Source organism: Bombus huntii, chromosome 5 (genome assembly GCF_024542735.1).
Source record: "Bombus huntii isolate Logan2020A chromosome 5, iyBomHunt1.1, whole genome shotgun sequence".
In the NCBI taxonomy this organism is placed as follows: domain Eukaryota; kingdom Metazoa; phylum Arthropoda; class Insecta; order Hymenoptera; family Apidae; genus Bombus; species Bombus huntii.
In genome coordinates, this window is record NC_066242.1 from 10,166,615 (window position 1) to 10,189,957 (window position 23,343).

The following is a 23,343-nucleotide window of genomic DNA, read 5'->3' on the forward strand; positions in this document are numbered from 1 at the left end:
ATCGATCAATTATTCCTTCTTTAATTTCTTAGTTTCTGCAATTTTTCTACCAAATCGTATTATATTATATATTCATTCTGAGTTTCGAAGGGTTTCAGGATTTCCAGGTTTCGAGTGCTCCATCCCTAATTATAATAAGTATTCTACTTTTACATGCATTCTGGGCACCATTAAATTTCCCACACGAACACATGAAAATTCGCAGTCTAATCATAAACTTCTTTCTAAAACAACTCCATAAGGAAACTAGATGTCCCATTTCTCAGATCTAATAATCCTTTCATATTATTCCTTTTTTACACCGTTCTGTATAATTTGGCTGGGTCCTCGAGCCTCGAGGATCATCTATTAGAGCATGCTTTCTACTAAATGGTCGGGCCTATTAAGAATCCGTAATTACCTGAAGATCTCGAGGCAGCTAGACGCACGATTTCCGACGCGTGTCTGCTGTCGGCTCTAATGCGGGGTTATTCGAAGTAAGGAGGTTAACCTCGGAGAATGCGAGGCGAATCCCGCGTCTCGAAGTCAATAGCCGAAGTAGAGGAGCAAGAGAGGCGGCTCGATAAGAGCCTCAGAGAACTTGTGTGCACGAGCTGCCCTGTGATTGCCCATGCAAACAAACCGCCGTATTAATTATTCGTAATGCCGATGGTTACGACGGCCCAAGCATTCGAAGAATCCCTCTGAGACCTTGAAACTATGCGCACCCGTCGTTCCTTTGGATCACCTTTTTTAGTATAAATTCGGGAGTATAGAAAATTTTCTGGCAGTTAGATGTGCAATAATTGTATTTTCTAAGCAAATTATTCCCGCAATTATTTATTAATTTACAATATCAGTGAATTGATAAGCGACTTGTGTAAGCTAATATAATCTAATTGTAAGTTATGAAATTATGTTTCACAATTTTACAATTTACCACATTGTAATGTGATAAAAGATATTAACTCGAGGAAGATCATTTCTCAAAACTCACGCGTAAAATATAAGAGAGATCGAAATAAATGGTAGAAGGAAATAATACGGGCGTTGGAACAAGTTTCAGGAATCTAGGGTAAGCACCAAATTTAAGAGGGAGAAAAACTGCAGTATTAGAGAAAAATGACCAGAATCTGACCCGGCACTCAGTGATAAAATACCATTTAGACTTATCTTCCTTTTCTTGAACCCCAATTCCGTTTAGTTCATCCCATTATGATTTCCATTCAAAGAATTCCCTCCCCGTATCTCGTGTTTATATTTTTATATCTGAAATTATATGCAAAATCAATGTAAATAATCGACTGCGGAATAAATGATTTTCGTCCCGTTTAATGAATCGAAGGAATTCCACCTCATTTCAAAATTCAACAACCTAAATCTACGACCTTATCCTCGATTATCTCCCTTGCCATTAACGGTCTCCTTACAATCGTCAGCAAAATCGTCGTGACATAGCAAGTACGAAAGACAAAAAGTCTACCCCATTTCGAAACTTAACAAACAAATTCTAAGATCCTATCAACCTCTAAATTCAAACCGTTTCCTTATAGTCAGCACACGAATCCAACTATCCTTCTTCCACCAATATCTCTCTTCCCGCCATTACCTTGCATTAAATAACGTCCATTAAAATCTTGGCATTCCACCAACACACTAACGCATAATCAAATCCCGTCCTGTTATCGTTTATTTCTCCAATTATAATTTACTCGAACTTCTGTTAACATTCACGACTCAACTCTCACGTTCGTTCACTTGTTCGTTTCTATCATAAAGCTCATTGAATATGTAGCTGGCACTCTTGCTTGCACGCCATGTTCCACCGTAATATTACGTATTAGCTGGAACGTCGCGGCTGAGAATCATAGAAGTGGCCCCTGACGTTATTCGCCGCGATGAAACCTCGCCTTAAGCTTTTCGCGGTTCCACGACTTTTACGAGCGACTTTCTCGAACAATGCAACCATACAGCAAAGTATATACGAGTACACGCGATACTTGGCACTCGATCCGCCGGTCGATAAAGTTACGATCGTGAAAACCGCATTACGGCTCCGGTATATTCGTTTAAGCTGGAAGCGAAATGGCGGAACGGTATGCAACCATTTGGCAGACTTGGCTGGCTCTTGCGAGATCAAACCGGTAATCTGATGGGGCAGTCGCGACGGAACGTACGAACGTTTTGTGGACGAGTATGAATGTCAGTGATCGTTGGGAAACTGTCGTACGACGCGCGATCCTGCACGTCGATGCCCGGGTTCGCTACATAATTCCAGTAGAAAAACGCGATTGCACTGTGATTTTCTGGTGTTCGGATGGACGCGGCTACCTCGTGTTCTTTCTTTTAGAGTTTTAAAATAGATTTGAGCATATTGAAGGGTTTGATTAGCTTTATTTTTCAGTAGATGAAGTTTTTATGGATATTACGTATTGCGATTGTTTTTCTTTGAAACTCATTAAATTGAATTTTACGGTTTGTCATAATAAAAGATATGAGAAAATGATATAAAGTTGAGGGAACTGGTGTATAAGAGTTGAGAACGGTTTGATTAGCTTTAGTTTTCAGCGGATAAAGTTTCTATGGAACTTGCGTAATTGCGAATTGGAATTGTGTTTTCTTTGAAACTGATGGAAGTGAGTATTGAGATTTATTTTAATAGAGATAAGAAGTAGAAATGATATAGAATCAAGGGAATTGCTGTAAAAGAGTTTGAAATAGTTTACCTTTACTTTTCAATAAATGAAATTCCTATGGATATTACGCAAAAACTTCAATAATTCTGTTCTGTACTTATACTTAATATGATATAATTTATTTTTCAGAAAATGATATGATGCATTAAAAAGTAGACTCATAACAGACTCAGTTTTAAAATAAAATATAAAAATGGAATATACTGAATTTATTAAAATGAATATAAGTACAAAATATTTAATTTAATTTAAACCAGTGCTATAAACTCACATTCGGAAAAATGTGGTCTGCTTTTGTTCTCGATATTTCCATTAAAAGAACAACATTTAAAAATATGTGAAATTGAAGAATCAAGTATTTAACGAACGATCGATAATAATGAATTATTCTTATGTACTGTTGTAATATCTCTATATCTGTCTCAATTAATTTGCATTTTGCGTAAATGTTGCTTTTTTTATTCAATCAATTTCTCCTGTGTCATTTAATGTTCAAAGGAAAAAGCGTTCGCGATTTCTGCTTTAAAAACGTACAATACTATGAAAATGCAAACGATGCTTTGTTGAAACGAGTTGTGGCAAGAAACGAAGCTCGATCTCACTATTACGCGTCGAAATGCAGCAAACAAAAGAAGGGAATCGAAAGACTTGTCCGTGTTGAAACGGGAAAGAGTTCTTTTCTTTCTCGATGACATAAATAAAACATTTCGAACAAAAATGTCGAACGACTCGACACAAGGCTCTGTATAATTTACGATATACTAAGATAAAAACGAGATGCAATAACGTAGAAGGAAGTCACATAGAAATTAGTAGAAAACGTAGAAATTTCGAATTTGAAATATTTGAATATAAAAATTATGGTATCACATTACTAGTTAAATATGAACTATAATAAAGTATTTATTACATATAAAATATAATAATCCTTCTACTCGATTTTTATTAATACCTCAAATTAAATAAACTTTATCTTATTAGGAAATAATTCTTCAATTTTTTCCATTTATCGTGTTTTAAATTCCTCCAAATTTGTCATTTCGCTGTAAAGTAGAACGTAATCTTCATTGGATTAAACAACGGAAATTAAATGACGATCCTATTAGAGTGGAATCTATTCCGGGTTAAGTGAACCGGAACTTGCTAACGAAATAAATACACAATTTAACTCTGACTTTAAATCTACTCGTAAACTAAATGAAACATTGCTAACAATCGCTAATAATAGTCACTCATGATTTTCATATTCCAATACAGACTTCTAAATCTCCACTACGAAACGATTAACGTTTTTTAAGTTGAAATGATTACGATAGATAAAGCCATAAATATGAGTAACAAATATAAATAAAAGTATGAATAAAAAGAATGAATGGATTTTCTTTATTGAGAAGTAATTATATTATAGCGAAAGTAATGTACGACATATACATAGTGTCAATAATTGATTATTGACATTTTTCGATATTACCCATATCCCCGAAGATATCCTCTTGTCACGTTTCATATATCTTGTATATTTCAATATTATCTTACCATCAGAAAGTTTCTCAGTAAAAAAGACAAAAAAAAAATGTTCGGTGATGAAATCTCGCTAAATCGCTGAGCGGTGGAAAACAAGAAACTCAAGTGGGAACGATTATTTTAACGAGACGAAAAAGAAATTCTCTCGATGCTAATCTGGCGAACTCCGACAAATTTCAAGGGTTCCAACTTCAATTAGGTTTAACAGCGTAAAAATACGCGGGTCGGCGGAGGTTAGGGTCGCCCCCTTCCTCACTGCCGCTTCCACAGGAAGTAATTTCGACTCTTTAATGAAATTTTAAAATTTCCCGCCGACTTCGGGAAATGTGCAAACTGTATATTCGCTTTCATCTACCAACGTTGTTTAATTTTCACAAATTCCAACCGGCTAGCGGAAAGAGCATGTTAATATTAACCGCTTACGTTTCCCTCGTAGCAAAATCGAAACTTTCAATTAATGTTAATTTGTTTGATCCAAGTGAAAGAATATACATAATCGCCCCATGAACATCTCTGTTCTCCTCTCTTGGAAAAACTTTATATTCAATTTAAAATATTGAAATGTAACAGAAGACAAGTTTTAGCTTTCAAGTGTCTCATCTATAATTATTTTTGATCAGTTCGAGATTTGATCAATTGAAAATTGTTGAGATTCGATCATTTCGAAAAAGTAAAATAAAACGAGCCGTGTATAACATGCCGTTTTGAGTGCCAGTATGTTCAACAGGTTATCAGATATTCTTTTTAAGACTCTTGAATGAAAAGACTCTCTTGTATTGTAGACACTTTACTTACATACTTTGTAAAATGTAGTTTAAACTACATTAGACATTAAATGAGTCAAATAGAAATAGAGTTTCATCGATACAGCTCATCTTCATTTATACTCGTTGATCATACACAGTCCAAATGGATACTTGCTATAAATTGTTTCAAAGTTAATAAACTAAATGACCTTTAAGAACGCTTCATCGCTAACAAGCATTATAACCAGAAAAGAAAAAGGATGAATGAAAGAAAGAATGAGGAAAAATAGAAACGAATGCCGCTTGATCAGTAAAAAGGGGCGCGCTTTCAATAATCGACTCCATGCTTCCGGCAATATTAACCTGTTATACACCTGTATATACCTAGGATATATGTATACACGTATTCTAGAGCGTATTCAATGTTCCCTTGTACCTTGATTTCCTTTGAAATTTAGCAATACAATTGTATATTTGTGGTATGTCGATACGGTTCAATTAGCTGGCTGATGAAGTAATTAGCAAAGTTTAAAATCGTCGCGAAAGGAACTCTTAATGCGAGTGTATTTACTCGCTGGTAACGAATCGCACGGAACTAACGCGTTCGACGGGCGAATTTACATCGTTACCCAGCTGCGCCACCGGTGGAAGTTAATCTTCCGCTTTTAGATGATAATTGGCGTACTCGCGAGCGAGAAGCCAAGTTTACGATTACTTTATCGGCTGTTCGACGCGCTCGTGTCATCGGTATTTCCTCTGGATGCGACGAATTTATGTCATCGCCTCGTCTACGGCAATTTCTAAAGTAATCAAAAGCCGACGTACCAAACCTAATATATTATTTGCAGTAGACTTGTAAGCGTCTTATCTCGAATGCATCGAAAATATAACTTTCTCAATCAGCGGTTCATTTTCATGGTAAAATTCCGTTTTAGTTAAGTAGATATCTGTGTAATGCACTTACGTTAGCCTAGTAGAGAGTTAAAAAAGTGAAATATGTTTCTGATCGGGAGATTCTTTCCATAAATCTTCGGTGAATTGTTCATTAATTAACAAATTTTTGGAAATTTCGTATATTAATACCTACTACTTTTACATAGGATATTTCGTGTTTCGAATTTTATCCAGAAATTATAGATGTTAATGAATAAGTAATTTCTTTCAAGAATAGCTTCTGTACGTCTGACGTCTTTTATAATTCTTGCTCGTAGTTTATCGGACACTTTTAGCACGCTTACAGGATAAACGTTGTAATAAAAAAAGATGAAATTATTATTCCTTTATATTAAAAAGAATCCAAATTATTCTATGATTTAAAAGTTCGTTTACAATCCTGTTGTAACATACTATATTATATGATGTTTAATATTAGGACCATATACATATGTATGCGTTTTACTTCAATTCAAGCATAATTTCGTGAATAAATATTCTTAAGCGTATGAAATGAATACGTAGAATTCAATATCCATATGTGTATAGATATTATGTTACTATATTCTTCTCTCTAATTCCAAGAACTAATTTATTCACTTTATATCATGAAATAAAAAAATGTCTAACATCGTTAACATGCTTATTAGTTCTTTGTATTTGTGTTACTTCCTTCTTCTTTTTTTATTCCGAACGCATCAACGATGTTACCTCGACGTTTCCATTTCCGGCGAGACGTCATTGACCAGTAGCGTAAAGATAATGCATCGATTCCATACCAGCGTGTGTTTGGCCGCACGTGTACGGCCATAAAACAATTCCTACGCATTTTTATTGGCGAAACACAGTCCCGGTCACGAGAATGCCTCTATCGGGAAAACTATAACTCGTATCCTTGCGGTTGGCGCGAGGTACAGTCGGCTAAGAGGGTTAGGCGAATCGAATGGAACGCCTCGCGAAGGGGAAAATGCCTCGGTCGTCCCTCGGAGGAACGAGGCAGAAAGAAAGAGAGAGAGAGGGAGAGAAACGAAGGAAGGATAAAAGGAAACAGAGACAGATAAAAGTGTCGGTAGGGAATGGAGAGGAAGAGGAGCAAGAGGGACGAACCACTTAACAAACTGCTGAACTCACACCCCGCGGGATTTTATTTCTACTTAAATGGAGTTGCCGAGATACGCATTGGATACGGATTCTTACCGGATCTCTCTGGCTCCGAATTTATTTGTACCGTTTGTTAAATTCTCTCTACCTCTACGTTTCGATTCTCTCATACCTTCTACGTTCCTTCTTTGCTTTTCCTCCCTTTTCTACAAGTCTTATAAACTTTCTTTCGATCGTTGATGAAACTTACCAGTGGCGTTCAAGGTTACGATGCGCCAGATAAAAGTATTGCACACTAGGTTCTCTTCTTTTTCTCTAGGTATTTGTTTTTAGTCTCTCGTATTTTTTTATAAACGAAATCGAAATCTCAATAAGTCAAGCCTCGTTTAAATTAGTCGAGTGAAACCGAATTCGAGCGATCTGAAACCATTTTATCAATGGCAACTTGTTATTTACTTGACGTGAGACATTCATTCAAGTTCTCACGCACATTCTCGTTAGTCGAGTCACTTAATCTGAACGAGGCTTAGTAGTCATAAAGTTCTATGGGTGTTTATGACAGTTTAATAGCATTCTTATGTCGAATAATTTTTATAAGAAATTAACGGTTAACAACTATTCCAATATAACGGTAAGATATATGTATCCCTATACATGGAAGAAAGGTCTACAAATTAATTTTTATTTTTTCTGATATTAAGGTCTGGTATCTCTACTTATTGAGAAAATTTGATAATCATTATTTAACCATACTATTTGTTATTGCTACTTTAATAAAGCCAGGGTTCTAACTAGAATCTTAATTAGAAATTTAGACTAATAATTCTAAGAATAATTCTATATTATTCTTCTTTTATATTAGGTTATCTCAAAAATTCCTTTCGTTTAATGAGGAAATAATAGATGCACAACATTTTTTGTTTTATATTATTTTATTGAATTATATATGATCTATCTTGTAATAATAGAACATACGAGAACAACATAATATAAAACAAAAAATGTTGTGTATCTATTATTTCCTTATAAAACGAAAGGAACATTTGAGACAACCTAATATATTCTAATTCTATATTATAATAATACATAATTCTAGAATGTTAAACTTCTTTAATAACAAGAGATTAGGAAGAAAAACAACGATCAGGAAAGTCCATCTACTTTTCTCTAGCTAATGTACGTGTACCCAGTGCCCAGGAAATGTTTCGAAAAATATTTGTTCCTTTCAAAAAACACTGCCCAGAGTCGGAGTCGACACGTGTAATACGCGAGATAATTGCAAAACCATTGCAACGGCGCGTGAAAAATAAAAATTCTCGAGAACGTGTGTCGTCTCACCTTGTACGGGCCAAGATTTTCCACAATGCAGGTGAAAACAGCTTCGCGACCCACAGAGACCGTCAGGTTGTTCAACGGTGTGCCGAACCTGGGTAAATCTGCAACACGAAAGGTCCTCGTCTTAAGTATCCCGCCACGGCGAACGCTTTACATAACCGTGGTATACACACTTACTTACTTACTGCTACTTATACTTATAACCCACCTAGGAACGCGCTAAAGTTTGCGAAGTACTCAAGAAACTCGGGCCGGTGAATGGGCCGAGTTAACGTAAGCGGGTCAACTGGGGACTAAGCCAGCCTCTTTATATTTCTCGACAAAATCCTTATTCTCCTGATTTCAGCACAACCTTCGTTCGATCATCATGACTATCTAAGGAGCGGTTATCGTATGTCTCATGAAAATAAAGGGGCAGAAGGAAGAAATCGGGATCGAAGGGATTTATTTTCGTATTTTGATAAAATTCCAGGATAAGATTTTATGAGAAGATGGTCATGTTAATGTGTGATTTTATAGAGAGTTGAGAACAGTGTGGGTTGCTTTGTGTATTGTGTATTGTTGTTATATTTGTTGTATTATTTTATCGTTCATGTCTTGATGGATAATTAAAGAAACGGAACAAAAGAAGCATGTTTCACTTGATAAATATTGTAAGAAAGATTACAAATTTTATTTGGCATGTTTAATGAAAATTACATTATCTTGAAATGTCAACCTCTTTCGCTAAAATTTTTTGAATTATTAGCTCATCGATATTTTAACATTAAATAAAATAAAATCAAACTGTAAATAGCGGAACAAAAATTGAACTGAAATGTTTCGGAGAGAAGCTTCAGTTTGAAAGCTGCAGTACGAACCGATGAAATTTTAAAAGACAAATTGAATATTCAGGAGCCTATAGCAGTTAAATAACGGGACTGGAATAAATTTTAATACGCCTCAGTCGTACATAAAGTGACGTTGGACTATAAATATAAAAATAATAAGCTAACTTGAACTGATAAAGATCTGTGATGAACTATGGTTAAAAAGCATGAAAACAATGTTTACGCTTTATTACAACTTAAGCTATAATAAAATTCTCTAAATAATAAATATTCGCTTATCACAACACATTTTCAACATACTTTTCGTATATTTCATGTATTCTATACATGGATGTGTATTTTTCCATTTATTATATTTCCGTATTTCACGTATTTTATTTACATATCATAACATATCTTAAATGCATAAGCATTAAAATAGATTTATTACAATTCACAATTGTTATTGTTAAAACTTATTGTCTTTCCTTATAGAATTATTCCTAATTAGCAATTACATATGTATATGAATTATTTTGAGGTATTTGTTATTATACATTTTTTCTTTTAATATTGAATTAGTTTTCATTATTAATTGATTTTCAATAAAATATATCCAACAGTAAAATATTCTTAAAATTGTAGGAAGGTAAATTTGTTACGATTCTTATTTTGAAACAGTAAGTATTAAATGCTAATTTTAAATAAATAAATAAATAATAATAATAATAATAATAATAATAGATGTTAACTGAATTAAATTGCTAGAGGACATATATAAAGTTATTTGATAGCCTACAAAAAATAAAGAACGAGAGTATATATTTTTTAGGAATATATGCATTAAATATACCGCACAAGCATATACCTAACAGATGTATCAGCCATCGAAATATATTTGATTCATATCGTAAGCGACCCAAGGTTTTATTATGCGGAAGGTTGTTGGAAACTGGACCCAAAAATTGCAGTTCTGGCAAGGCCATTGGCTACATTGGCCATATTGTGAATTTATGGCACGTCGATCGTCATCGGTGTTGGGGTGAAAGGTTAAGGTTCTGGAAATGCAAATGTCCAACAAAAATATGAAAATTTTGCGAGGTATAGAAAATCTTCTGTGCCATCGACTTTTTCCCATATAAATACATTTTTTTCGTATAATTCACCAAATCTTTTTTTGAACATTTCCCACACACGATTATATTTTATTTTTTATGACCAATAAATGAAATGAAAAATGTGCAAAGAATCTACTGTGTTCAATAAATATAAGAGACTAAAAAATATGATTAACAAAAAAAAAAGAAATAAAATAGATATAGATAACAGACATTTTTAACGAAAAAGTAATTTTATTTCAATGCTCAAATAAAGCGAGCTTCACTATGGTAAAAATACGATGACGTATGATCATATCGTAAACCTGGGGAAGTTCAAATATATGTGACTAATAGTGCCATATGAAATCCAATATAACGTAACATTTCATATTTTCGTTATCTCATAGTTTTCTAGTGAACTTTATTCGTGCAAATTTTCGCACAGCTATTGCACAATCTTAATGCATAATTACTATTATATATAACTGTGTATACGTAATCTATTATTTCAATTTAAAGATTATATTAATATTTTTTTAAAAATTCGGTTTACACTAAATTGAATAACTCTTTGAAAAAAGGACTCGTACGACAAAATAGTAAATTGAGTAAATTGCTTTGGGAATTTTAGTTAAACTAGAAAATAACTTCTATTTAAAATATATTTTTTTCAAAACATTTCACAATTGATCTTTTTGGCATGGGGTAAATTAATTTTCCACTAAAATTTGTTGAGACTTTGTTTTACAGACAAAATAGCCTTATTATACACAGATATAATAGGCTCAAATCAATACACAAAGACATTGGCGAATGGCAGTACGATCTCAATAATAGCTTATTAACAAACAGCTATTATTGCGGAGAGATTTTCTCAAAGCACCGCATATATATACACAGCGACATATATAGCGTCTAAATTCGTTCGATATTACTTGCTTGGGCTCTAACAAGCAACGGCATCGCCATTGAACCGATAAACGATAATTAAACGTTAATCATGTTCTAAGGAAGTATTGATCCTCGCAGGAAATAGGTAAGACACGATCTCAGAGAGACGCGAGCCAATACGCATTAATTTCTCGACTTCTCACCAGCTAGTGACGGTTTAATTCGTTTACATCCTCAAAGGTTCTCGAATCGATGTACAATGCTTCAAAGTACAGTCGAGGATCGAAATTCATCATTTCACAGCTAACTGAAATAATTACGGATTCTTGTACTAATAAATTTTGGTATGTTAAAAAGAAAAATTAATTATTTTAGTCTACATTGAACTTAATAAATTTTTTATAATAAATAAAAATTTACTATAAATATTTAGGCAAGGATAGGAATATTTATCCGTAATCTTTGAATTTTATATGTTACAATTTTGGTTTTGTCCCTACTGGGTGAGGAAAGAAGTTTTTACATTTTAAGAATATCTTAACGTACAATTGAAACATGAAATCATGCATATCAATGACGATACTTGCGTATTGTCCTCAAACCTGACAATTTTCCTAACGATAGAAGAATACTATTGGAACGAAAAACGACTGAAAAAAGACAAGAGGATTAATTTAGGAGATATTGCAAAAATGCTGAAATTTTGAAGCGTCTACCGATTTTAAAGCTATATTGCCATTTGAATTTCTTGAATTCATTGGAATATGGTCCCAAAGGAGTCTAGGAATTAACTAAAAACTTTATAAACTAATATAATAAATTATTCTATATAATAAATAGTTTTAGTTTGTGGATCACTGTGCTACGTCTTCGAATTTAATGAAACATTATAAACTTCTGATGCTTAAGAGGGACTGCGGAAAGTTAAGTTCATTATTGAGTGCAAAACTCTCGCAGTCTAATTAAATCACCGGTAAATACAACACCTTGAGCTTTGTTCGCACCACTATGCTCATTACTGAAGCATGTCAGAAAATTACAGTAACAAGTGTGAAAGTTGAGTAAGAATGTTCTTTATTTATCGAGTTAGAATTCGAATTAAAAGACAAAGACGACGTAAACACGAGAATACCGCTTCACGTCTTTTCTTATATTTTGTACAATAGATTTGACAAATTAAAGTTGGAACATCCGTCTAATAAGATATTAAGAAGTCAAAGTCCATTTATCTGACTAGGCTCCTTAAATACAATAAATTTCACTTGAAAAACATTTCATTAAAATATTTTTATAATAAATAACGAGTTATTTCAGGTGGTAGTTTTTACTGACTCGCCCTCTATATAATTATAAATAATATGCCAAATTGCAGCATGTTTTAATATAACATAACATGTGTTTAAACAAAGTTAAAATATCTGAGCGTCTAGATATTGTTGAAAGTAATTTTGGTCGGTTCGCTATCTAATTGAATCACAATGTGTATATAAATTCCATTTCTTTAATATGAAACTTTCGATTAAATTGCTTTCATTTGACTCTCGATTAAGCGTGGGAAAAAGGAAATGTAAATAGTCCAATTTTCAAGCGCAATAATAAATTCAATTAATAAAGTATTGATAAAATACAAAAATATTTGACATATCATTTTTTATTTAATCAATTTGGTTATCCATCTCTTATTAACGTACATGAATAACCTCACCGCAATTACGATTTTATCGTTGCAAATTGATATTTTGCTTATTTCAATGACCTTCTAATTTTCCGCAATTAAAACTATGTCTCAGCGATAGTTGAATTGTTCTGAAGTTTAGTAGAAATCTTTAATCAATGACCGTATCTTTTATTTTCTGTTGTTCAGTAATAGCTACATTTATGCGCTCGTTAGAATATGTGCTCCTTTAAGAGACAACGTATCACATGCATAATCGTTACGCAATAAGTGCAGTCTCGTGTCGTCATTTAGGCTTGTACAGTACAGTCAAATGTTTCCACTTGAACTACTTATGTGTAGGTAATTAAATCAATTGACATGCAAGCGTGTAATATCTTACTCCTGTTTAATGTATAGTTTTGAAAACTAACTTCTGTTAGTAAGTAAACACAGCAGAGACAAAAACAAAAGCAGGGAACATGCGAAAACAACATGGCAGTTTACGTTTTTTCATAAAGCTCAAATTCAAGAATGGGAGTGGTCGCATTAAATTCATGCAAGCTTGATGACATATCCGACGAAAAAGGAACTATGATTTACCGGATTCGAATCTGCCGCAGCCCATTGGTATTATATTAAGAAAAATTCTTCGGATACGTACGTTGAATGAAGGGTCCGAATGAAAGCAAGGTGAACGTATTTAATGCAAAGAACTCACGGCATTTAATTGCGGAAAATTGGGTGCCGCTATTGCAACGAAAAAGGAACGTTTAAATTAGTTTTTGACCTACATTCTCCACTGCTTAGAGAAACCTCGCGATTTTAAACCCTTGTAAAGCCACGCAACTCCAAAGTTATGTGACACACTACTGCATGTATATTCTAAAAATATTATTTAATTAGCATTGTATTATCGTACTTTGATATTTTACTGGTTTCAGTCTATTTGTATTAATTCATTGGTTCAGCATTTTTAAATTAAAATGCAAAACCTTAATCAATCAAAATTTTCTTTCTCATACACGCAACACAACAAATAAAATTTCCATTATACATATAGAATTGATGGATGGTACTTTAACTTTTACATTCTCGAATTATATAACGATGACAAATATTTATCTGTAATCTGAATTAAAATATTTTTAATTATATATGTTTCTCTAGGAAAACTAAAAGCATATTCTAGCATCTTTAATTTTTGTTTAGTAGATTTTGGTATTTTTTAATAAAAAGTTTGTCATACTATGCTACTGCTGCAATTATAATATATAGGAGATATTGAATTATATTGGATTATGTAGAAGAAGAACTGTATGCTATTAAATAATGAAGATTAAAGTTCCTTCTGTCGTAAAACGTTCGAAACAGACACAAACAATTGTATATGTAAATATATAAATATAAATATTCTTTTTTCTATTGCTTGTACCAGATTAAATCAATATGTGAATTTAATGACTTGATAAAATAACAGTTTTATTGGAAGCACCACAAAGATCGCTCTATTCATTTGACAATAGCTATTCTGGTGAGAAACAGCTTCAACAAAGGTTGTTTTGGTAGAACCATTGAATATTCATTCAACGATAAGTCAGGATATACACCGCTTTTTATGGTATCGCTTGTACCATGTTGTATTACTAGACATGTTTCTGGCCACTACAATACGTGTTGTTACCCATAAAACCGAAAAATTTGCGAGAGTCGTTTTTATTCTAAGTTCCCAATATATCTGTTTATTATGTACATGATAACCAATCAATTGAACAAATATTTTAACATTTGGAGAAATGCGTAGGAATTCTTTACAAATTCAATAAAATTTATCTATAATTTTATAAACTTTTAATGAGAGCCACGATATTTTATTTTATAATTTTAAATACTTTTCCCAAGTAATTTCATTTCATTTCATCTCTATACTAAAGGAAAATATTGATTATTTTTTTAGATTTATATTGCAATTCCGGAATTCCCAATTAATAGTCATAAGTAGCCAAAATTTAAAAAATCACCAAAACTGAAATTAGACAATTTCACGGCGCTGAAAATAAGCTCTCGGCGGATAATATTTCTATAGAGTATGTGTATTGCATAAATTATCCACATGTAAGTCGAAACTCTAATATATTTTGTATCTTCTTTTTCTTTTCATCTTCCGACTTTCTATCATCTAACTTTCCACCGTGCTTTGCATCTCATGAACATTAATATTTTTAATTACTTTTATATTATTACGTTTAGTCGAAATATTCTCACCAAAGATAGTAATTGTAAAACCACGGGAACGAGGAGATTAATGAGGTCGCATCCTAGAAAGGATCAAAGAGAAACTCAGCGCATAATTTCATCGTTTTATCACATATCGCGAAAATCTAATCCAGCCACGTAATTTTTCCAAGTCTGCAAGATTCGACCCCAGGAAAATCAGTCGAAAACGATCTAAAATCGACGCAGAAGAGAATAATGAGAAGTATGATGAATAGATCATTGTAACGTTTTTTCTTAGACGAGATGGGCGACTAAGATTTTTCGAAAAATGTGTTTAATTGTAACAAGTTTCGTGATGAGATCGAAATCTGTAAGGACAGTAACCACTGACGTGCAATTTAACTGAGCAGCTATTTGTGACGAGAGCCCGCCCGGTTAATTTTCCTTTTCAAATTGCTTCCGACTCGCTGAGGCTGCGAACGTAATTGATATTAATATGCTCCGAAGGAACGAATATTGTAAAATAAAACCAAGACTAATTTCTCTATCCAGCCTGAATCATTATTAATATTTCACATTTTGTGTATTTAATTATGATAGATATCGTGATATTATTTCGTTTTTCCTTAAGATAGATCTCTGTCAAGATTTATTTTTGAAGCAGATATCAAGAAATTTTGTAGAATGCATACCATAAAGTGTGGAAATAATTTCGAAATCTTTCAAATTTGAAGTAATAAATTTAAATTTGTGTCAATAGTTTCAAAAAAGTAGACGAAATATTTCCTGTAACTTACAGAAAATAATATATTCATTATCTTTAACTAAACTCCACGGGATCGTGTACTTTCCTTCTACGATCGATATTAATATTTCCCAGAGGTACAAACGTTGCAAACTTAAGCTAACATCGCAACATTTGCTATGGAATACCGCATGGCTAAATCGAGCCAAATTATATGCAAATATTATATCATTATTAGATGATATACCATAATTTATTTTACTATTTCGAGTAACACTGAATACACGTCACAACTGTTTTAACATCGACAGTCTCGATTCTCAATATGTGGTTCTAAATAGTACAATATTGTATCAATAGTCTATACTCCATATCAGTGTTCACGAAACGAGCTCCATCCCTGTATAGTTTCCTAATATATCGCTGTTTCAGCTTTAAATTGTGTGTAAAATGATCGTTTTCCTCATGTTCACGTAACACCTACCGAGGAAAAATGGAAGAATACCGCATTATTAAGTCGCTGCATATGAAATATCGTTCCTTCGAAGTTTGAATTTGACAGAATAATATCATGTACTAAATTAAATTAAATTGTGTCCTATCATCAATTATCAACCACATTAAAAAAGAAGAATATTAAATTTAGATTCATACATCATCCGTATTTTACAAAGTTTAAATTAAAAGTTTTTAGAAAATTTAGTTTTTGTCTGTAAAATCATTTCCACTTGAACTATTCATTTATATTACGAAAGAATCAACATCGAAATTGATTTTATTCAAAATTCATTCTTCTTTATTTTTAACTTCACAATAGTAGGAATTTTTTATTACGAAATAATCTGCTTGACAGGTTTAAAGGAACTAGAATAACTTCTGTAACGTAATTCCTTTTTTAGATAAGCAGTAAATATACATATATAACTTTCAACTTACATAGTGTTAAGCTCAACTCTAGGAAGTTTTACTTTTGTGTTAATTTAGAAAATACATGCCACAAGGTATTCTGATGTTAATTAATGTATGACTTAACGACTATCCGATGTATATATAACTCACAAGATTATCTTTTATATATTTTAGAACATTTCTACCTGATAATAAAATGATCACTACACCAATTCGAGGTTAAAGTGCACCAAGTGTATGAATGTTTTCCTGTTTCTATTCGATCGCGAAGCAGAAATATTGAATATCTCCCTGTTTCTATTCGACCAAAGTAGAAACATTCAAGTAGCAAGTTTTATTACTTGCAGATGCGTGACACACGGTGGTCACGGTTTCTGACTGGCATAGTGGCACGGGAAAACAGTCCAGCGCAAACATTTGAACGGCGAAATTCTCGCTCATGTTTTTGCAAACATGCATGTTTAAACATGGGAACACGAAGGGGTAGATTCGCTGACGCGTACGAAATTGCCTCAGCAAATGTAAACGATCGTTTTTATAAAATTCGTCAATCGTTCGGAAGCTTCCTTCAACTTTCTATAACAGTAGCACGAGATGTGTTTTAATTTTAATAGAAGAATTGAATTCATCGATTGGGTAATTACAGTTTGGTTAACAAGCTGACTTTCAATCTCTAAAATGAATATCTATTAATGTCTGTAAAGTTCTTGGCAAAGGTTACGTGAAAAATTAGACGCTCGTTTCCTTCGTGCTTCTTAAAGAGTCCTTTCTAATCTGATGGCCGTATAACCGGGAAAGCGGGGAAACAAAAATCAGCACGCAAAGATGAAACGAATCGATAACCAACCTCGTACTCGAAACAACGCTAATTGTTTCACCGGGATACGAACACGAAATTCGTTCCCTAGCTTGTTCAATAGGCCGCTGCTGCAATTCCTTTTCAATTAGGTTTCTTGAATATCCACTCCACGCTGTTATTCTATTTTATTGTCACGGAAACATAAGGTATTTTGTTTCTCCACTTTATTTTCTTTGTATTAGCTATGAATGTATTGAGTTCAAAAAGTTCGATTATATCATTAATTATATTTTACCTTATTGTCGATTGTCAACCATATTAATGAAGTTTAACAAAGGACATCCGCGCTGTCTTTTAAAATTTGCAAACGTAATTTCCCTGAAAATCTTCAAAGTATAAATTTACTTTTTATACAGAATACATATATGCACGTGCTCCTATTTCTTGTACATTATAACTGACGCGGTTTCTATTTAGTTTTTGTCAGCTAAAGTAGAACACCTTTGATGTATTATTACATCCTGCCACATACATTAGGAGGTTGGCTGCTTTTCATCGGTTAAAGCTATTATCCTCTGACATATTACATCTTTTACGATAGTATATGCGTATCTTGTTTAAGCAAATTAGCCTAATTAAGACAAAGACTATTTATATATACTAAATCTTCTTACGGATTCGCTAATAAGCTTTCTAATATAGACTAATAAATAAGACTATATTATGTGTCTCGTTTATCTTAGATTTCTTAATATCCTTACTGATATTGTAGGATTCATTTAGCTTGAATTTCGTAATATCCTTACGGCTATTGTAGGTTTCATTTATCTTGGATTTAATATTCTTACTGGTGCGATATACTTTTATCAATACAAGAAGTTTCGTCCGAACAAAATTGTTTGGTTCAGAAAGAAACCTTCTTCGAACGAAAGAGCAAAATTTTATATGCACCAATCGAGTATTTGACACAAATTTTCAAAGAGATAATTTCTTTAAAAAATCCCTAAAAAGGTTCGTTCACAAAGTGAAATACGCACTAATAGAAACAAAGAATCAATATGAGGCAGACATTGTTCGAACAATGGTCGGGATAATCGAATACATTTGCCTGGCGCGCGTAAGCCAGAAAGATCTCGTGGATGATATCTAGATTTGTAATCTGCAGCTTGACCCAGACTCTATGTAAATTCAAGCGAGTATGAGAGAAGGTAAAACGGAGCGGGCAGAGTGGCTAAAAAGAAAGGGAAAAAAGCGTAGAATATCGTAGGAAAGTAGACGATGAAACGATTTTCGAATCCTGGCACGTCCGCGTATTACCATCGATGGAGGCATCCGGCTCTCCTTTGGAAATAAACGTAACGATTCTATCTAAGATCGAGGGATCAATACGCGTCTCGATGAACCGTAAAACGACGAGTTCTCGAATCGTTTCTGGAATTATGCCCATGGACAGTGCAAGCGTTCGTGCCTTAATCCTGCTGGTCGAATTTCGGAAAACCAACCAGGGGAAGGAGGATTGAACAATAGAAAACTTGCATGAACACCACTGGTTTTGTAGGAAAGTTTGCTACTTTTAAGGTTGGATGAAACACGCCACAGATAATATCCTATTTCGGGAGAATACGTAATCAGTTTCTTCTTCCGCGACATTCGCTCTTCCGTGGTGCAATGACGTTTGGCGAGCACGATGACCTGTTCCGGGAAATGAGACTGGCTCTTTTGTGATGGTCTTGCGCATAGGTTGAAGGAAGATGTGGTGGATATTTAGTAGAGTGTGGAAGTGTATGTTCATCAAGTTCATGGAAAGAGAGTTAGGAAAAAGAAAATGAGAAATGAGTTGAAATGTTTAGGAGATTGCGAATTAAATAATGTTTAAGACAAAACATATGTTGTGATTGGTACTTCGTAAAATTGAAACAATTAAAAGAAAATTTCATTGAAATCTCTTTGTTAAATTCACCATAATATATCCAAGTAAAAGGAATATTCTAAGGCACTGAAGTATGAATGCTTCTTTTTAACTTATACAGAATTAGAACAAGGGTATCCGTAAACTATAAACTATACTAATATTTATTCTTACTATTTAAACACAAAAGAACTCAATTGAAATTGCTGTAAAATCCCTCAAAATCCACTTCTAAATCCACCTTTCAAATATATTGATTAACCTTCTCACTCCATGCTGAAGAGGAAGGAATGGAACACAATGACAAGAAGATTCGATCGAACGAGCAGCAGTGGCTAGCATTTTTCTACTGAAGGTTTGCGAAACATTCGAAGAGACGTGTCATCGATTTCGCGTGTTGTCACGGCGCACGAATTATCGTTGCGTGATAGAAACTCGACGAGCGGTGACTATAAGCCTGCTGATATTATCTGTCAGTTCGTCGTTCTCCCGTAAAAAGGATGCCGGATTTGGTGTCCACGGGTAGAATCTAATCTGAGTGGCACGCATTAGCATCGGAATTAACGAGACCTTTCTTTTGATCCCGCTTACTTGCACGCTCTTTGTCCCGTGACAATTGCGGCTTTATCCCTATGCTATCTCTAGGAAATCGTAATCGCGAACGCAAAGATCAAATGTTAGTTTCGAAGATGCTTCTCGTTGCAATCGGGTCAGAAACTGAATGTCTGAGAAACTTTGTATATCAGATCGCCCTTTAACTAGGAACTTTTATAATCACGGAATTAAAAATCTTAAAAAATGAACCAATGTTAATTAGGTTGATTTTAATCCTTGCCAATGTAAATATGGTATAATTTATTCTTAAAAGAAATCTATCTTTAGAAATAAAATAACACGTACGTAACGTACAATATATATATATTAAAATGATAGAAAAAAGTAGGGGATTCTTAAATAAAAAAAATTATATACAAAAGATTAGCAATCTAAGTGGTGAGTTAACTAGTTTTCTATGGTTAATAGGTAAACCCCTTCGAAATATATCTTCTTTTTACTAGTAAATACAGGGATGTAGTTATATAAACTGCAATGTTCCCAAATTTGAGAAAGAAATAAATTAAATATGATTCTTAAAATATGTAATCCCATTTATAATGATATTCTATGTTTCAAGTCATGTTGGAAAAATTTTAACAACTCAGCAGTTATTGTAAAAATTTCACGTTCTATGAAAATTTTATTTTTGGATTTCCCTAATTTAGAAATGTTCAGAATTTTTGTAATATTATACATACATGGAATTAATTGAGTACCAGTTTTGGAAACATTATATTCGTAAAATATACGAAGTTTAAGAACAGCTACTTATAATTCTCACTGAGAGGAATAAAGCATGCTTCATCAATATAGGTCATGAAATGCTCGTGACGTAAAGTCTACTTTTGTATTTAGGAGAATTTGATGTAACAAGTGAGTCTCTTCGCAATGCATTGGATGCAAACAAAAGAATCGGTTTGGATTTCTTTCTGCGGAATACTTAAAGACTTTATTCTATTTATCAACGACAGAAATAGGCAGATAGTCGCACAATACGGGGCATGAAAGAAATACTTGAAAATGTATGTCACTCTACGATCCGCAGATGTCAGTTTTATATTGAATGGGATAGCTAGCTTGTCAAATATCTCTTGAAAATGTGAAACTAAATTCTCAGGCTTCGTGTCGATAGAATGGATTTTAGGAGTCATGTTGAGTAAATATTTTGTGTTCCCTTCAAGAAATACTACATACAGGTAAGATTAAAATCCTGGTCCCACTTTTAGGTATTTTTGATAAAAATTTAAAACTTTGAAATTAAAAATATATAAAGTTCATAAAATTAATATTATTTAATATTAATTTTACTTTATATTTATTTACTTTATAATTATTTTACTTTATAAACGATTCGTATAATATATAGGGCTTAGTAAAATAAATATTTTAAGAAAAAGAAAATTTTTGCAATATTACTAAAAATTCTGATTATATATCACAAATTACAAAGAATTAACTTCCAAACGTAATTTGTAACTTCCCACTATACAGAAATGTTTAGGCAGCAATTAATTCATATGAAAAGCTTTTTATCTATTCTAAATGGAGTCATTTTAACATAACCAAATATGTACTCGAATAATTATCTGCTTCCAAAACCTAAACGTTAGCAGTTAGAAAGTTTGTTTTAGTAGTGCTTAATTTGTGTTCACAAATTCGGCAAATTAATTTAGTTTCCAGTTATACTGTGTAGTATAGGCAGCAACTATTACTAATCTAACTCGATGCTCACGCTCATTATCTATTTTATTTTTCAATAATTTGAATACGAAGACTTTTTAAATTCAAAAATCATTCCTTTTATTGTACATTTTGTTACATAAAATTACAATTCTTCATTGTACTTTAGAGATTTGTCATAAAAGCGTGTCATGCAACCATAAATTGGAAATGAAATCTGGTTTGAAATTGTCCATATAGCTAAAAGAACATAAATGATACTAATGAATAATAGATGATGCAGTGAAAAGTGTAAAACATCCAATGTGTCACCGATGAATATAGATACAATCAATATATTGTATATCTTGACATTAGTAATAAATAATATTGTTACAAGCTGTCCAAACCATGACGGCTTCAATATGAATGTTTTGTATAGCTGTCAGCGGTTTAGCTGACGGTTATAAACAAGTCAGAGGAAGAAAATGAACAAGTATGCAATGTATGAATCAAATGCAACTAATAAAATGAAATTTCTCTTAGCACGTAATGTTATTGATCGAAACATAACTAAAATAATTATGTTTATGATTGCCATTTCAACGATTTTATCGTATTCATCTTAATTGAAAAACAAACACTTATACTTGCAAAAAGATCCGAAAGATTAACTTTAGGACCACCAAATTAACTAAAATAATGTCTCAGATATTTTAGCTTAACAATTAGTAAAATATGAACAGTTGATCACTATGAAGTAATATTTAATATTTTGTACAAATAATATTACTTATAACGTTTAAGCTTCTGGTATTCAATTTTAATATTTTGTCCTCTTTTTACTATGATATCTATCGTCAAACTTAAAATGCCAACATACCTAGTTCGTTACCTTCATAAATGGTTACAAACATTTATTAAATTTCATATATTGTTTCAAAATAAAGCAGGAACTTTTTGAGCGATGTCGAAAAGACATCGATGTATTTAAATAATAAATGGTTGGTAGGTATCGAAAATTGGAAATTTGCCTAGCAGCGCATCATTTCATGTCACGTGCATTTCTCAATGCGCCATCCGATATCTCTATTATTCTCTGTTTAAATTAGTTTTCAAATTGTCGAACACAACGCGCCAGATGTTGTTGTCAATATCATCGATAACTCTTTTAATTTCGACGTTCGACGTTCGAAGTAATTGGCAATGAAATGTTCCATGTCACTATGTTACAGAATTTTATTAAATTAAGCTTGATTATTTGAATTGCGTACAATTCAACAAGATTAATTTAAAAATTCTAATTTTTAAATATAGCGACATAGTCGATATATAGTCACAAATTTTTAATAGAAATTTTTTATTTGGACATCATCTGTCTATGTCTGTTATCTTTTAAATTTAATGTTATTATTACTACCATTATCTATAAAACACAACTATTTTACAAGTGATCCTTAATCGAAATGAAAATAATTTTAAGTTTTTCCTTTTAATCTTATCTTCGGTTCTAGGCTTATTATTTGTGTAACATAACAGAGACATGATGTATTTATTATACTACAAATTTCAATATTATGCTCTTTTTTGAATAATCCTTTAAACGAACAAAGCAATTCACATATTAAGGTTAAAAAAATGATATAAATATTGATTTACACTTACAAAGATTGTAATTTGTATCTTGCATTGAAGCCTTATAGTCATTGTTCTGTCATAAATACTATTTACTTATTTCTT

At 32.6% G+C, this 23,343-nt stretch overlaps 1 protein-coding gene across 2 annotated transcripts in view; it reads right to left on the reverse strand.

The window, feature by feature from the left end:
* LOC126866079 (lachesin-like) overlaps positions 1–23,343 on the reverse strand; it is a 156,939-nt gene that overhangs the window by 72,484 nt on the left and 61,112 nt on the right. For both annotated transcript variants that reach the window (XM_050619181.1, XM_050619180.1), the window contains exon 2: positions 8,318–8,415. In XM_050619181.1, coding sequence (XP_050475138.1) covers positions 8,318–8,415 — 98 coding nt within the window. The remainder of the gene's footprint in view (positions 1–8,317; positions 8,416–23,343) is intronic.